Raw genomic sequence first — 16,982 nt, 5'->3', positions numbered from 1 at the left:
AGAAGGCAGACAACTAGCCTGCAATCTCACCCAAAACCGAAGATACTTTTTAAAGTTAGCTGTTCAACAAGACAAGTGACGCTGCATTTCCTTCTGTGGAACTAAGAAACAATCTCCATTCTACACAAATCCAGGCAAATTAACTTTTCTTACCTGTAATGATATTTAAAGTTATTGAAAGTAAGCCCTCCCCCCAAAGCCTCTCATCAACAGAACTTTTCCTCAATACAGACCTTTCCCCTTAGAATTCCTTTCCACGCTCACCAGAAAGAAAGACAGCGTGACACAACCAGCCACAGCATAAGAGCGATCTGGGGGCAGAAAAGTGCCATCAGTGAACACATGCCATAATTTAATGAGCCAGCTTGCCTACCTCCACATCACATTATCATCAGTTTGCAGGCAGGGTTCACTCCTATAAACCTCACAGTCCTTTCTACGGGATTATGAATTTAAGGCATCCTGTCACTGTGATGATGATGCCTTCCTCTTGAATTGAAAAGAGACTATAATCTTACAAGTAATTTACCTGTACTATTCTTAAAGATCATGATCAACACCTACCCCAACACACATATATGTAAAAATGAGTTCATCAATATTCCTTAGTAATATCAGATAACAGATATTCAGAATATAGTTTTTAAGTTATCAGAAGTGGTCCTCCTAATATTTACACATTTTATTTCTCTTCCTGATTGCTATAGTTATCTAGCATTAATTAATTCATAATTAATCAATCTTAAATTTGGGTTTTCAAGAATTCTTTCCAATATGAACATTATTATATTGTACAGTTTTGGCACTAAGAATTAGATTCTAGATTCTCTTTTATTATCCACATTAATTATACATAAATACTCAGCAAAACAGAAAGTAATCTCTCTTTGAATGTCAGAATTGAACATTTTTAGAATAATCTTATTCTACTATTTTTAGCCTGTAGACTATCCATCTGCACAATCAATATGAAACTTAACCAGTATACCAAAAACTTCCTTACGGCTTTGTGCCAACAAAAATAAAATTATTAAGAATTTTCATAAATGTACATTTTAGTAGGTAATTTCACTTTAAAGATTCTACATCAATGAATCCCCCTGCAACATAGGTTTTTCTTTGATAAAGATTTCACATTGTATTACTTAGAGGTCCTTAGAAAGACTAATTTTGTCACAAAGAACACTCCTCTGTAAGTGCTCTCCTTGATCTGTCTCTGTGAGAATTATCTCCACTGAGAAGAGAAAATGCATCGTGGGGCAAGAAAGGAATGGAGCAATAGGTGTTAAACTGAGGAACTCTGGCTCCTTTGGCCATAGCAACCCTTCTTCACTTTGCAGTCATCTCACTGCAATCACTTGGCTATGCTAATGCTCTCTGCTCCGAAATTCACACTTTGCCTGAAAAGGATTCATTAAAAAAAAAAATATATATATATATATAAGTAACTCACATTTCAAGTTTACCCCACAAAAATTTTAGTGAGAAGCTACAAAATTTTATGGTGTGTTCACAACAGAGTTAAAAAATACAATAAAAGGCCAACTAAACCAACACTCTACCATTCATTCACTCAGCAAATACTTACTGAGTTATCTACCATGTGCCAGGTCGTGGGAGCTGCAGATACACTGGTAGAAACACCCTGTCCTCACAGAAGGGTTTACATTCCATTAGAAGAGACAGACAGTAAACAAAATAATACAATGATTTCAGAAAATAAAAAATTCTCTGTTCTTCTGGGAGAAGGGGTATAGAACAGGAAGCTCCTACTTCACAGAAAAAGAAAACTATCCAGGTTAGGGGAAGCAACCCCTCCCAGTCCTGCTCTCTTCCATCGCTTTTCAGCCATCTGCCACTCCGGGAGCTTCTTTTTGGAACTCTTGTCCATTTCCTTCCTTAGGCAAGCTCTAGGCATCATCTTGTCAGGCATCTAGCCTCTGCCTCTCCAGCATCTTCAACTTCTCCCTAACTACTTCTACCTCCTTCCTATCAACATTTAAGCACATTCAAATCCTGACCTCCTTAAAAACGTCTCTTCTTTAGGGATGTGCATACACTTGTCTCTGAGTGCTCATCTTTCATTCAGCCTTCAATATGCTTTTATCTGACATCTGCCTCCACCACTCCAATGAAACTTTCTCATTATGGCCACCACCACCATTTTTTAAAAATTAAACATGAAAGCCCATTTTCAGTTTTTATCCTACCTTTACCTTTGTAGTGTTTTAGAATACTGATTTTTGCTTCTTCAAATTCTCATATCCTTTAGATATGGGTATACCCTAATTTTCCTCTTACATTGCATATACAGTAACATGCATTCAAAATACCTGGAAATCTTGTTAAAATCAGAATCTGATTCAATAGGCCTGGGCTGGGGTCCAAGAGGCTTTCAGTAGGGTCTCTTGCTGCTACTCAGGTGTAATCCTCAGACCAACAGCATTGGTATAACCTGGGAGTTTATAAGAAACACAGAATCTCATGCCCCACCCTAGACCAACAGAACCAGAATCTCCATTTTAACAAGACTCCAAAGGGTTTTATACGCTCATTCAAGCTTGACAGCATCCCATCCCAGAATTTATGATTCTCTAAGCCTGGGAAGTGGGTGCAAGAATATGCATTTCTAACAAGTTCGTAGGTGATATTGATGCTGCTGGTCCAGAAACCACACTTTAAGAACCAATGGTTCTCAACATGGCCTGTACATTAGAATCACCTGCAGAATTTTAACATGCTTGTTGGTGTCTGGTCCACCCTCCAAACAATTAAACGAAAATCTCTAAGGATGTGGCCTAGGCTAGTTATTTTTAAAAGCTCCCCTGCTTGATCTTAAGGTTCCTAATTGAGATAATTTAGGAGTGTGTTGTGGGAGTAGTTAGTCTTGGAAAGAAAACAGTATAGGATGGGGGCACCTGGGTGGCTCAGTGGGTTGGGGCCTCTGCCATCGGCTCAGGTCATGATCCCAGGGTCCTGGGATCGAGCCCCACATCGGGCTCTCTGCTCAGCGGGGAGCCAGCTTCTCCCCTTCTCTCTCTGCTTGTCTCTCTGCCTACTTGTGATCTCTCTGTCAAATAAATAAATAAAATCTTTAAAAAAAAAAAAAAAGAAAACAGTGTAGGATGAATGCTAGTCATATTATGGTACCATTATTATAACATTCCTTAAACATCAATTCTACCTAACTCTGCCCGGTAAATAGTCACTAGAAAGATAATCACCCACAGTTTCGTCCTAGGCCATATCTCTGAAATGACCATTTCAGATAATAGGACCAAACAAATGATATTTCATTTTTAAAACTCACAGAAGAAAAATCCATATATGTCAAATGAAAAAGACAATTGAAAGGTAGTGTTAGAATTTTGTGTTAAAAAGGATTTGAGGGGTACCTGGAGGGCACAGTCGGTTAAGTGTCCGACTCTTGGTTTTGGCTCAGGTGGTGATCTCAGGGTCTTGAGACTGAACCCCAAGTTGGGCTCCATGCTCAAGGTGGAGTCTGCTAAAGCTTCTCTCTCCCTCGGCCCCTCTCCACCCTTTCTCTCTAAAACAAATAAATAAATCTTTTTAAAAAAGTATTTAATTTGGTGCAAAATTAGGGTCTGAAAGATGAAAATTTCAAGGAATATCACAAAGAGAAATGTACTTAATATTAAATGCGGTTTTTAAAATTTTCACTAAAAATTGAAACTAGCTTTTTTCTGACTGTATAAATCCTATTGACACACACACGCATGCACACAACTATAAGAAATTAAAACCAACTGAAAGCCAAAGTTCCTAAGATAAAACACCTTTAGCATTTGACTAAGGTTTCCTGCATCTTTTTATAAAACTATGATTTATTTAACAAAAAGTTATAGTGTATAAGGAACACCATGTACCCAGCAAACAACTTAAATAAAATATTATACATATGGTTGAAACAAAATACTATAAATATAGTTGAAACTCCTGGTATACCACTCCCAGTTCCTATTCTCCCATTCCATACCCCACCCAGGGTAACCACAATCATAAATTCCAGTGCTTATTACTATATTCTTACTATATATTATACACATGTAATACATACACACATACATATGTATGTATGTATTTGTATGTTGGTATTTACAAATAGTATACATTATTTTTCATATCTTAAAATTTTATACCAATCACATAATACTGTACATATTCTGCAACTTGCTTTCTGTCTTAATATACCTTATAAAGTTTATCCATATTAATATAGATAACTCTAACTGGATAATCTTCACTCCCATATAATATTCCACTGAGTATAGTACAGTTTATTTTTCTGTTTTCAGGATGATGAACACTTTTTCCAAATTTTCACTGCTATAAATAGTGCTTCAATGATTCTAATAAATACCTTCCTGTGCACATTTGAGGAAATTTTCAAGGATATATATATATATATATATATATATATATATATATAGCAACAGAATTGTTGACTTGAAGAGAATCCCAATCTCCAACTCTGTTAATGTCCAATTGCTCTCCAAAGACTTTGTACCAGTTTATTCTCCTATAAGTTATGTACAAGATTCCCAATGTTCCACATGGTTGCTAGCATCCAAATTTTCAGACTAAGTTTTGGCAACCTGAAAGGTTTCCTATACTGGCTTTAGTTTGCATTTCCCCAGTTACTAGTGAAAGTGATCATTTAAAAAATATTTTTGTCCTTTTTGACTCTGCTTCTGTCAATAGCCTGTTCATATCCCTTGCCTATTTTTCTTTTTTCCTCTTGATTTGTAGATCTTTATATATTCTGGGTCTTTTATGGGTTATATGTTTTGCAAATACCTTCTCCCAGTCTGTCGATTTTCTACATATTATTTTATGATTCAGAGATGTTTTAGATTTTAATGCAGTTAATGTTTATTAATCTTTTCCTTTTATGTAGTACTTCAAATGTCTGTGATTTTTTTAATCATCCATGATAATTACTAGTTTTAAACAGTGTGAAAATAGCTTAATGTTTTAGAAATCCTAGCACTTTGTGCTGCTGTATGAAAACTAAAAGATGAACTTGAGTAGAAACTGGAATTGATCTAGCTTCATTGTCCAAGGTCAATGACACACACACAAAGTAAGAAAAAAAAAGATAAAGGAAATTAGATATTTCACTGGTAATAATTTAAGGCATTGCTGGTAAAAATTTCTTCAAATCATCTTCCCATTTCTTTTAAAGATAAATACGGTATTATACTAGGGTGTGTGTATATATACATGGCTTATTACACTGTTGGTGATTTCTAAGAACCTGAGAAAACTGAAGCCCATACGTCAATGGAACAGGCGCATTTCATCCTGAAGTGAGGGAAAAAAAAAAACACAAAACACCCGGAATAGAGATTTTAAAACTAAGTTTAAGGAATAATTAATAAATTCTAATAGATGAGTTTATTCATACTCCCAGTCAAAGTCAATTATTGTTTTTTTCAGTTACAAAAATGGTTCAGTTACAGTCACGAATGAATGAAATATCTGAATTGCAAGGTTAAGTTTGATTTTCATTTATAATACTGGGTAAAGCACAGATTCAAATACAAGCCATATGCTAGGACTTACAGTTAAGGGACAAGATTGTAAAAACACTTTGGCAAGGAACTCATCTATGTAAGTGATGCCTGATTTTTAGAACAAATTTCCTCTGTTTTATTTTTGTGTTTTATCTATTTAAAATTACTGCTTTAGTGTAAAGGGGAAGAATCCAGGTAAAAGTCATCTAAGTTACTGTCCATGGGGAAGACTCTTTCCTATTATCCCATTCTACAGTAACAAATAATTAAGGGATTAAAATGTCCAAAAGGATTTAGGCAAACAATATAAAACAGAGGATTCTTACTAATTTTTATTTTTACAAATACATTTCATAATCCCTCCATGCTACCGGTAAAATAGTTTTAAAAACTTTAATAATATCACCACGGAAGAGCTGATTTTTTGTTTTTACTCATAACTGATCCCACAGAGCGGGTTGGGAAATAAGATACAAATTCCCACCTTTGAGGTTTTACCATGAAAAATTCAGCTGGGAAGATGATTTTCCTTTTGCAGTGACTTCTCCATTAACCATAATAATGAGGAATAAAGATGCCGGGATATAGAAAATACACTAAGGGTTCCAAAAACTCATTTTGGAACACTATCTCATTCTCTAAAATCATCAAATGATCTAACAGGCAGGAAAGGAGGAAGAGGACTTTTGTCTTTCCCACTTTACTATGCATGCTCATTAACAAATGGAGGTGTTAATGAGGACAAAAGTATCTCAAACATGGTGCAAAGAAGAAATAAATAGCAAGTAAATCCAACTTACTTAAGTTCTGCTCTCAGGATATGACAAGGCCAAGCTAGACTACACTCCCCTTGTCCCACAGAACTCGACAGAGCCAACCCTGCATCATCCTGCTCTCACCCTGGAGTGTTTTCGTGGGAGCAACACCAATCCACTTTCCAGCAAAGTCTTTAGGGGTCAGTTAGGGATATGTTGTCATTCGACCACATTGGCTGCCTCTCTCTCCAGAAATTATGACAGGCATGTGTTTTTAAAATCAGGTCTCCCCATTTTCTAAGACAAGAACGGGAGTGCTGTCTTTAGCATTTTAGCTGTTATTAAGCCAAAAGTATTTTAGTTTCTATTGAAATAATAATATTATAGCTTCTATTATTTCATCTAAGTATTCAACATTCTTTCTTTGAATAGCTTTCATTTTTAAAATCAACAAATGCTTGCCCAGCTACTGGAAAAATCAGAATAAATAGAGCATTAAATCAGAATAAATATGAGTATTAAATTTATACCAAAAGCATTTAGAGGCCCCAACTAAAAACAAAATTCAGTCCCACTCTGGTTATATCGAAGTCTATCGTATGAAGACTTAAAATTAGTAGCACATTGATTGGGATATGGACATGGATATGTATTTTACAATTTCTTCCTAATACATATTCACTATAGAAAGTTTGATAAAGGGTGCCTGGGTGGCTCAGTTGGTTGAGTGACTGCCTTCGACTCAGGTCATGATCCTGGAGTCCTGGGATCGAGTCCCACATCAGGCTCCCAGCTCCATGGGGAGTCTGCTTCTCCCTCTGACCTCCCCTCTCATGCTTTCTCACTCTGTCTCTCTCCCTCTCAAATAATTAAATAAAATCTTAAAAAAAAAAAAGTTTGAAAAAAAAAAGTAAAAAAGGAAATAATAAACCCTTAATCACACCAACAAAAATGTAAGTATCAGTCACTAGCCAGGTGTTTTCTTCAGTGTAAATGTATATCTATATTTTTAAAACAGAAATTGGTTTTATTCTGTATCAATAACTTCATTGCAATTTAAAAATAAAGACATTGGGGGGGTATGTGCTATGGTGAGTGCTCTGAAGTGTGTAAACCTGGCGATTCACAGACCTGTACCCCTGTGGCTAATAATACATTATATGTTTATTAAAAAATTTTAAAAAAATAAAAATAAAAATAATTTCTCATGTCATTAAATCCTCCCTGAAAGCCTGTGTTTTTAATGGTTGTATAATATTTCAACTGATGGATATACTATTCTATTGTAGTTGCTTCCAATAATTTTGTTATAATAGCAAATGTGTATATAAATCTTATCAATGATTCTTAATACTGCCTTAGGAGAGATGCCTAAAGGAAGAACTACCAGGTCAATGGCACGCACTCTTTAAAGTACATCTTGACAGGTACTGACTATTTGCTAGACATAACAATTTATATTTCCACCAGCTGTGTATATGAATAATCATTTCACTGTATCCTCACTTTTACAGATGTTTATCATTTTATTATAACTTTACTCAATTGTTAGATGGAAATAATATCGCTTTGCTTAATTTGGGTTTCTTTGATAAAGAAAAATTTTTATTTCGTCTATGATAAATGGTATCTAAATGCTCTTTATATATCTTTTGTAAATGTTTTATTTAAACCAACATATAATTGTATGCAAATCAACAAGAGAACACCAAAACCTTAATAATAAAATAGATAGTTGCATACATACAGATTTGTGGCAAATAATTTCCCTAGTTCATCATCTGGCTTTAAATTTATATGTTAAATGACCTAGCAAACACACTCCCAGGTATATAGCCAAGAGAAATGAAAACATACATCATAAAAATTTGTGTAGAATGTTCATAATAGCATTATTCATAATAGCCAAAAAGTGGAAATAACCCAAACTGATGAATGGATAGGCAAAATGTTGTATTATACACATACAATGAAATACAATTTGCCCACAAAAAGGAATGAAGTAATGACTTGTAATGGATGAACCTTGAAAATATTATGCTAACGAAAGAAGCCAGTTACAAAAGACCACATATTGTGTGATTCTATTTATATGAAATACCCAGAACAGATATATCTATAGAAACAAAGTAGATGAGTAATTGCCTAGGGCTGGGAAAGAGGGGGTGGTAGAGAGTGACTGCTTATGGACTTCGGGTTTCATTTGGGTGACGAAAATGTTCAAATGTTCAAAACGTCAATATACTATAGTCTATTAAGATTTACAAAAAAGGTGAATTTGTCTCTTGCTCTAATTTTTTTAAAAAGATTTTATTTATTTATTTGACAGAGAAAGATCACAAGTAGGCAGAGAGAGAGAGAAAGAAGCAGGCTCCCCGCTGAGCAAAGAGCCTGATGGGGGGCTCAATCGCAGGACCCTGAGATCATGACCCAAGTCCAAGGCAGCGTCTTAACCCACTGAGCCACCCAGGTGCCCCTGTCTCTTGCTCTAATTTTAGAAGTTTTTAATACAGCATAATTTTTGAAGCTATGTTGTTAGATAACACAGAATGTTCAGGACAATTATATCTTCTTGGGAAACTGTCTGTTATTAATATAAAATATCCCCCCCTTGACCTGTTCAATGCATTTTGCCTTAAATTCTGTTTCGTCTGACTTTCTTTTTCATTTGTGTGGAATATTTTTCTCCAAATTTCTAATTTCAAGGTTGCTTTTGTCTTTAGAAACATCTTGCATACATATACAACTTAGAGCTATATTTTATTTTTAAAAGTACGAGATTCTACTAACTGGGGAATTTAACCCATTCACCATGTATCTATCACCTATACTTACTCCTGTCATCATGTATTTTATTTATTTACTATACTTCCTTGTTTTCTGTGCCTTTGGTTGGGATGATGAACTTTTAATTTTTTACTCTCATGATGTGCATTAAATATCCTATTTGTGATTATTCTCCATATATTTCAGATTATGTTTTTCTAACAAAGTAAAAAGTTAATCTACATCTTAATTATTTTCCTGAAAAAGAATCTTGTATAACTTCATTTTCTTCTACTCTCCCATGTTAAGCTGATATGGCCCAGACTGATATATTTAAAGATTAACATCACAGATAAAACACTCTGAGGCTCAACTAACATTTTACTGCACATGTGTGTACTGTAAAGCTCTCCTCTGTTTCTTCACCTCAATACTGTACCTTCACGACACTCCTTTCCCTTCTTTCGTCCCCACTCCCGCTTTTTTGGGGTCAGGAGTATCTTCATAAATAATTCTTTCAAGGAAGATTTGTAACATTCCAAAAAGGTCCAAAAATGCTTTTATTTTCTTCTCACATCAAATTGCTGAGTTGTCCAAATATAGAATTATGGGTTCAAATAACATCTTTCTCATGCTTCAAAACTACTGCATTCTATCTTCTACTCCTTGTTTTTACCAAGGACTGCTTCTTTCCTTTGTAGGTGAACTGTTTGCTCTCTAGAAGTTTTTAGTCAGTTCTTTTTTTGTCACTAGCTTTCTGAAATTTCATATGAAGATGTCTGAGTGTAGATCTTTAGTTATCCTTTTATTCAATACTACTGGGCCTTTTCAAAACTTGGCTGTGTTCAGCATGAAGAAATTTCTTCCTATTATTTCTGTGATTGTAACCCTCCTCCATTCTCTGTATTTGAATTTGCTATGAGTTGAATGTTGAAGCTTTAAAATGGCCTCTGTATCGTATGACATTTTATTCATAGTGTCCAACTTTCTCAATTTAAGACTGTATTTTTTTTCCATTTTATTTATTTTTTCAGCATAACAGTATTCATTCTTTTTGCACAACACCCAGTGCTCCATGCAAAATGTGCCCTCCCCATTACCCACCACCTGTTCCCCCAACCTCCCACCCCTGACCCTTCAAAACCCTCAGGTTGTTTTTCAGAGTCCATAGTCTCTTATGGTTCGCCTCCCCTCCCCAATGTCCATAGCCCGCTCCCCCTCTCCCAAGACTGTATTTTTTTTTCCCATTTTATTTATTTTTTCAGCGTAACAGTATTCATTCTTTTTGCACAACACCCAGTGCTCCATGCAAAACGTGCCCTCCCTATTACCCACCACCTGTTCCCCCAACCTCCTACCCCTGACCCTTCAAAACCCTCAGGTTGCCCCAACCTCCCACCCCTGACCCTTCAAAACCCTCAGGTTGTTTTTCAGAGTCCATAGTCTCTTATGGTTCGCCTCCCCTCCCCAATGTCCATAGCCCGCTCCCCCTCTCCCAATCCCACCTCCCCCCAGCAACCCCCAGTTTGTTTTGTGAGATTAAGAGTCATTTATGGTTTGTCTCCCTCCCAATCCCATCTTGTTTCATTTATTCTTCTCCTATCCCCCTACCCCCCCATGTTGCTTCTCCATGTCCTCATATCAGGGAGATCATATGATAGTTGTCTTTCTCCGATTGACTTATTTCACTAAGCATGATACGCTCTAGTTCCATCCACGTCGTCGCAAATGGCAAGATTTCATTTCTTTTGATGGCTGCATAGTATTCCATTGTGTATATATACCACATCTTCTTGATCCATTCATCTGTTGATGGACATCTAGGTTCTTTCCATAGTCTGGCTATTGTAGACATTGCTGCTATAAACATTCGGGTACACGTGCCCCTTTGGATCACTATGTTTGTATCTTTAGGGTAAATACCCAGTAGTGCAATTGCTGGGTCATAGGGTAGTTCTATTTTCAACATTTTGAGGAACCTCCATGCTGTTTTCCAGAGTGGTTGCACCAGCTTGCATTCCCACCAACAGTGGAGGAGGGTTCCCCTTTCTCCACATCCTCTCCAGCATCTGTCATTTCCTGACTTGTTAATTTTAGCCATTCTGACTGGTGTGAGGTGATATCTCATTGTGGTTTTGATTTGTATTTCCCTGATGCCGAGTGACGTGGAGCACTTTTTCATGTGTCTGTTGGCCATCTGGATGTCTTCTTTGCAGAAATGTCTGTTCATGTCCTCTGCCCATTTCTTGATTGGACTGTTTGTTCTTTGGGTGTTGAGTTTGCTAAGTTCCTTATAGATTTTGGATACTAGCCCTTTATCTGATATGTCGTTTGCAAATATCTTCTCCCATTCTGTCAGTTGTCTTTTGGTTTTGTTAACTGTTTCCTTTGCTGTGCAAAAGCTTTTGATCTTGATGAAATCCCAAGAGTTCATTTTTGCCCTTGCTTCCCTTGCCTTTGCCGTTGTTCCTAGGAAGATGTTGCTACGGCTGAGGTCGAAGAGGTTGCTGCCTGCATTCTCCTCAAGGATTTTGATGGATTCCTTTCTCACATTGAGGTCCTTCATCCATTTGGAGTCTATTTTCGTGTGTGGTGTAAGGAAGTGGTCCAATTTCATTTTTCTGCATGTGGCTGTCCAATTTTCCCAGCACCATTTATTGAAGAGGCTGTCTTTTTTCCATTGGACATTCTTTCCTGCTTTGTCGAAGATGAGTTGACCATAGAGTTGAGGGTCGATTTCTGGGCTCTCTATTCTGTTCCACTGATCTATGTGTCTGTTTTTGTGCCAGTACCATGCTGTCTTGATGATGAGAGCTTTGTAATAGAGCTTGAAGTCCGGAATTGTGATGCCACCAACTTTGGCTTTGTTCTTCAATATTCCTTTGGCTATTCGAGGTCTTTTCTGGTTCCATATAAATTTTAGGATTATTTGTTCCATTTCTTTGAAAAAAATGGATGGTATTTTGATAGGGATTGCATTAAATGTGTAGATTGCTTTAGGTAGCATAGACATTTTCACAAGGATCCCACCAAAAAAGAGAACTACAGACCAATATCCTTGATGAACACAGACGCAAAAATTCTCGCCAAAATACTAGCCAATAGGATTCAACAGTACATTAAAAGGATTATTCACCACGATCAAGTGGGATTTATTCCAGGGCTGCAGGGTTGGTTCAACATCCGCAAATCAATCAATGTGATAGAACACATTAATAAAAGAAAGAACAAGAACCATATGATACTCTCAATAGATGCTGAAAAAGCATTTGACAAAGTACAGCATCCCTTCCTGATCAAAACTCTTCAAAGTGTAGGGATAGAGGGCACATACCTCAATATTATCAAAGCCATCTATGAAAAACCCACCGCAAATATCATTCTCAATGGAGAAAAACTGAAAGCTTTTCCGTTAAGGTCAGGAACACGGCAGGGATGTCCATTATCACCACTGCTATTTAACATAGTACTAGAAGTCCTAGCCTCAGCAATCAGACAACAAAAAGAAATTAAAGGCATCCAAATTGGTAAAGAAGAAGTCAAACTATCACTCTTCGCAGATGATATGATACTATATGTGGAAAACCCAAAAGACTCCACTCCAAAGCTGCTAGAACTTGTACAGGAATTCAGTAAAGTGTCAGGATATAAAATCAATGCACAGAAATCAGTTGCATTTCTGTACACCAACAACAAGACTGAAGAAAGAGAAATTAAGGAGTCAATCCCATTTACAATTGTACCCAAAACTATAAGATACCTAGGAATAAACCTAACCAAAGAGACTAAGAATCTATACACAGAAAATTATAAAGTACTCATGAAAGAAATTGAGGAAGACACAAAAAAATGGAAAAATGTTCCATGCTCCTGGATCCCAAGACTGTATTTTAAAGATCATTCAATTCATTAATTTGTTTTTAAGCTGTGTCCACTCTATTTAGACCATTTGTTTTTTTCCATCTCGACAAGATTTTTTAATTCTAAGACAGACTTAATTCATTTTATCCTAGATTTGTTTTACATAGGCAATAACCTCTCTTTTCTCTCTGTGAATATTAATTTTACTTATTTCAAAGCCTGCTGCCTATTCGTTATTTTTTGCTCATTATATTTGGTGCCTCATTTTGCTAAGACAAGTTTTCCTCAAATGTTCTGTGATTCTTAGCAGAAGATCATTTCAGAGTCCCCAATTGTCTGTGTATGCTGTTTTTGTTTACCAGCATCGGAATCCATTGATGTGGGATATGATGCCAGGGGTCAGGGATGTGCCAAAAGTTTGTCTTCCCGGCACGAGACTCCTTGAACTTCCTGACAACCAAAGGCTACTTGAGGGATCTCCCAGCCTCCCTCTGGTCTCTGGGTTATACCTAGCGCTTGAACTTGGATTCACAGGGTGTGGAGGGAAGGGGTCACGATGGGCCTCATCATTCCACATGCACCTCCTTCTCTAACACTACAGGTCCCCTCCCCACTACCTGAAAGTGATTTTGGTTTGAGAACAGTATTGATCTGTACATTTTTTAAAAAAGATTTTATTTATTTATTTGACAGACAGAGATCACAAGTAGGCAGAGAGGCAGAGAGAGAGAGAAGAGGAAGCAGGCTCCCTGCTAAGCAGAGAGCCCAATGTAGGGCTCGATCCCAGGACCCTGAGATCATGACCTGAGCCAAAGGCAGAGGCTTTAAACCACTGAGCCACCCAGGTGCCCCTGATCTGTGCATTTTAAGCTGCAGCTCCATCAGGTTTTATTTTTCCATGAATGTGATTCTTTATTTTTACTATCTTTCAGGAATTCCTGAAATTTCCATCCATCAACCCTTTCTTGTTTTCCCAGGTTATCAACTTACTCATATGTGTTTATATGGATACAAACATACATGTGCACCTTCTCTGTCATTTTAAAGAAGGTGGAATCATGGATATGCCAGTAATAGCGGTGGCAGAATTAAAGGATATCATAAGCTCAGCTTACTATCTTGATCACTTTCTCAGTGTCATTATTTGCTGAAAAGTCTGTACTCCAATGTTAATATGGCTATTCCTTTATATCTCAGACTTGCATATCCAACTTCTATTTGACATCTTTTGGATTTCTTACAGGCATCTCAACTTAACATGTCCAAAACTGAATTACTGATCTTATCCCCACCAAATCTGTTCTGTCAGGCATCATCCACATACTAGGACTCCTGGAGCAAACTCCCTTTCCTCCACTTATTACCAAATAGGCCTTACAAAATAGATTTAACTGCTTTCCATTTCTACCGCTATTAACTTTGAGCCACCACCATCTCTTACCTGAAATAGTGTAACAGCCTCTGAATTGGTCTTACTACTTCTCTTCTTCCTTTCTACGTAATTCTCCCCAGATTAGCCAGAGCCAATGTTTAAAAAAACAAATCAGATCAAATAATATTCCCTTGCTTAAAGCTCTTCCATTTCTTCTTACTGCTGTTGGAACGATGAACTCTTTCATGTTAAATGCTGTATCTCCGAAGAATCTGGAGGCTAAGTCTCTGCTATTTACCAAAGACTTCTTTGATGCCAATAGCTTATTAGCCTGTCTTGGTTCTATGAGTTTGACTTCTCCTTTTCTTTTCTTTGTTCTACTATCTTGCTGAGGTATTCCATAACTTCGTCTTGAATTAATACAGTTATAATTCCTCTTAACTAAAATACCTATATAATAAAACTGTTAGAGTTATACTCTTTAGAGTATAGACATTTCTATCTAGCTATATAGCTAGATCTACCCCTTCAGCAACTATCCTTCATCTACCCCTTCAGCAACTATCCTTCCCAAATGAACAAGTCAAGTCAAAGGTCTAGGTGCCTCTTAGTCTAACTTGCTATAAAATGGGAATACTCCCAGTTAAATTCAATATGTGACAAGTTAGTCTAGGCTTTGCCAATGTGTGAATCTGGGTAAAAATCCTAACTACTTCGGGACACAGCTTCCTTTTCTGTCAAATGAAGGGGTAGGCTTATATGATTTCTAAGATCTCTTCTATTTCTAGTAGTCACAGATTCCATGCCCTAATACATTTCTTAGAGAATAGTACAGAACCTATCATTCAAGTCCCATGAAAATTATACAGAAGATAATATTTTATTTCAGATTTTAAAAAGACTTTCATTGAAAAGAAAAATAATTCAACTTGAGGTTTCTGCAGACAAGATATCATGGATTCACTTTGCTAAGATTTAGTGTTGTCCTCAACTGCCCAATGAACACACACACAACCTCAAGAACTGAAAATACAGTAATAATAATAAGCGCCACTACTACTACTACTGCTACACAGTAACAACTGAAAGGCTCTAGATCATACTGGGTAATGAGCAAAAACTCATTATAATAATCAAATAAAAACAGGAACCAGAAAAAGAAATAAGGCACAGTAGGTACCAAAGGCTTCTTCCTGAAAGATCAATAAAGATCAATATTTCATACTGGCTTACACAAAGAGCCAACATACCCCCCTTGCTCCATTTCCTCTCTTTTTTTACAATAATGGTAAAGGGAGAGGCTCTCTGGATTAAGTTACTAGTCTGATCTAATGTTTTAATAGTCTTTAAATACGACTACAGTCAATTCTAAATCTTAATCCAAACCATAAACACCAAAAAAGGAAAAGAAAAAAAGAAAAACTCCTCCCTTCTCTAATAACTTAACTCTCAACTACCTTCCCATCAACTGTGTAACCTCTGAAAATGGGAAGGTATTCCCACCGACACTTAATTACTATGCCAAGTCTGCATACTATTGACAGATTTCACAAAGTAAATGACCCACACTGCTTTACCTGGTACATTCCAACTCCAATGTGCTTCGGCTCGATTTTCACCAGCTCAGCTAATGGGTCTTGTACACGCCTTGCTATGGAAACTGAAAAAACAGAAAAAAAGTATGGCTTAATGTGAAAAGCAGTATCCAAATAATAACTTAGTTAGGCCTTCATAATTCAAGTATTTAATTCCTTCCTTCTTCTCCCACACAAAGAAACCACCAACTTAACTACATTCAAAGTTTCCTTTTTTCACACAAAAGAAGTGAATGCAAAATTTCAGGATTACTTTTGTTACCAGAATCTGTAGGCATTCCGAGCACAAATAGATTGAAAGGCTAATACATTTGGAAAAAGAGATATAACACTTACTTGCTATTCTTAAATAATCACCTGTTCATTCTTCAAACAGAGCATATCAGCGCACCTCACATTTTAATGAACAAGTCGATATTTGTTTCACTTTTAAATAACCCTGCATTATTATGACATATATTTGCAAGTCAAATATGTTATTAGGATTAGGTCCTGATAGTTTATGAGTAATGGATGGAATCATACCTTACTGCAACTGGAGACCAAGTCAGTTGGCTCATGAACACACTTGTATTGCCTTCGATGTGATTGCAAGAGTAACTGTGAAGTGATCTGAATCTTAGCTGCTTGTCTCTGAACACACTCGCTCACAGTTCTAAATCACATCCCTTTCCTGACCATAATAATCCACGGTCAAGAGATCTGAGTTAGCTTCCAACATTCCTTTATCTGTTGTCATGTTTTCACTTGGTCATCAGTTTTCATCTTTTTCTTATGAAATGGTAACACAATTTCATACCTAATTTAACTTATAAGATAGATTTAGCTGGAGAAAAGAAATTTGGTATGAATATTAAGGATACTTCCAAGGGTAGCTCTTTTTTTCTTCTTCTTTTCCCAAGTGGTATAATTATTACATTGGGTCCTTACATACAAACAGCTTTCATTTTCTAAATGCGAGAAAGCTAGTCAGTGTCATCTTCTCACACAGAAAGTTGGATGAAATATAAACCCATTCAGTGAAAACTTTAAGGTCATCAAAGGAGATCCCATGCCTGTTCTTGTGTTATTAAACTGTTCAAGGTCTGGCAACAGA

The 16,982-nt window shown here is 36.5% G+C and overlaps 1 protein-coding gene across 3 annotated transcripts in view; it reads right to left on the bottom strand.

The window, feature by feature from the left end:
- Positions 1-16,982, bottom strand: part of SRBD1 (S1 RNA binding domain 1) — a 203,397-nt gene that overhangs the window by 70,362 nt on the left and 116,053 nt on the right. For all 3 annotated transcript variants that reach the window (XM_045981714.1, XM_045981717.1, XM_045981715.1), the window contains exon 16: positions 15,869-15,951. In XM_045981714.1, the coding sequence (XP_045837670.1) occupies positions 15,869-15,951 (83 nt within the window). The remainder of the gene's footprint in view (positions 1-15,868; positions 15,952-16,982) is intronic.

Source organism: Meles meles, chromosome 16 (genome assembly GCF_922984935.1).
Source record: "Meles meles chromosome 16, mMelMel3.1 paternal haplotype, whole genome shotgun sequence".
Taxonomy (NCBI): domain Eukaryota; kingdom Metazoa; phylum Chordata; class Mammalia; order Carnivora; family Mustelidae; genus Meles; species Meles meles.
Note: the sequence above shows the minus strand (reverse complement) of the source record. Positions and strands in the feature narration are given on the sequence as shown.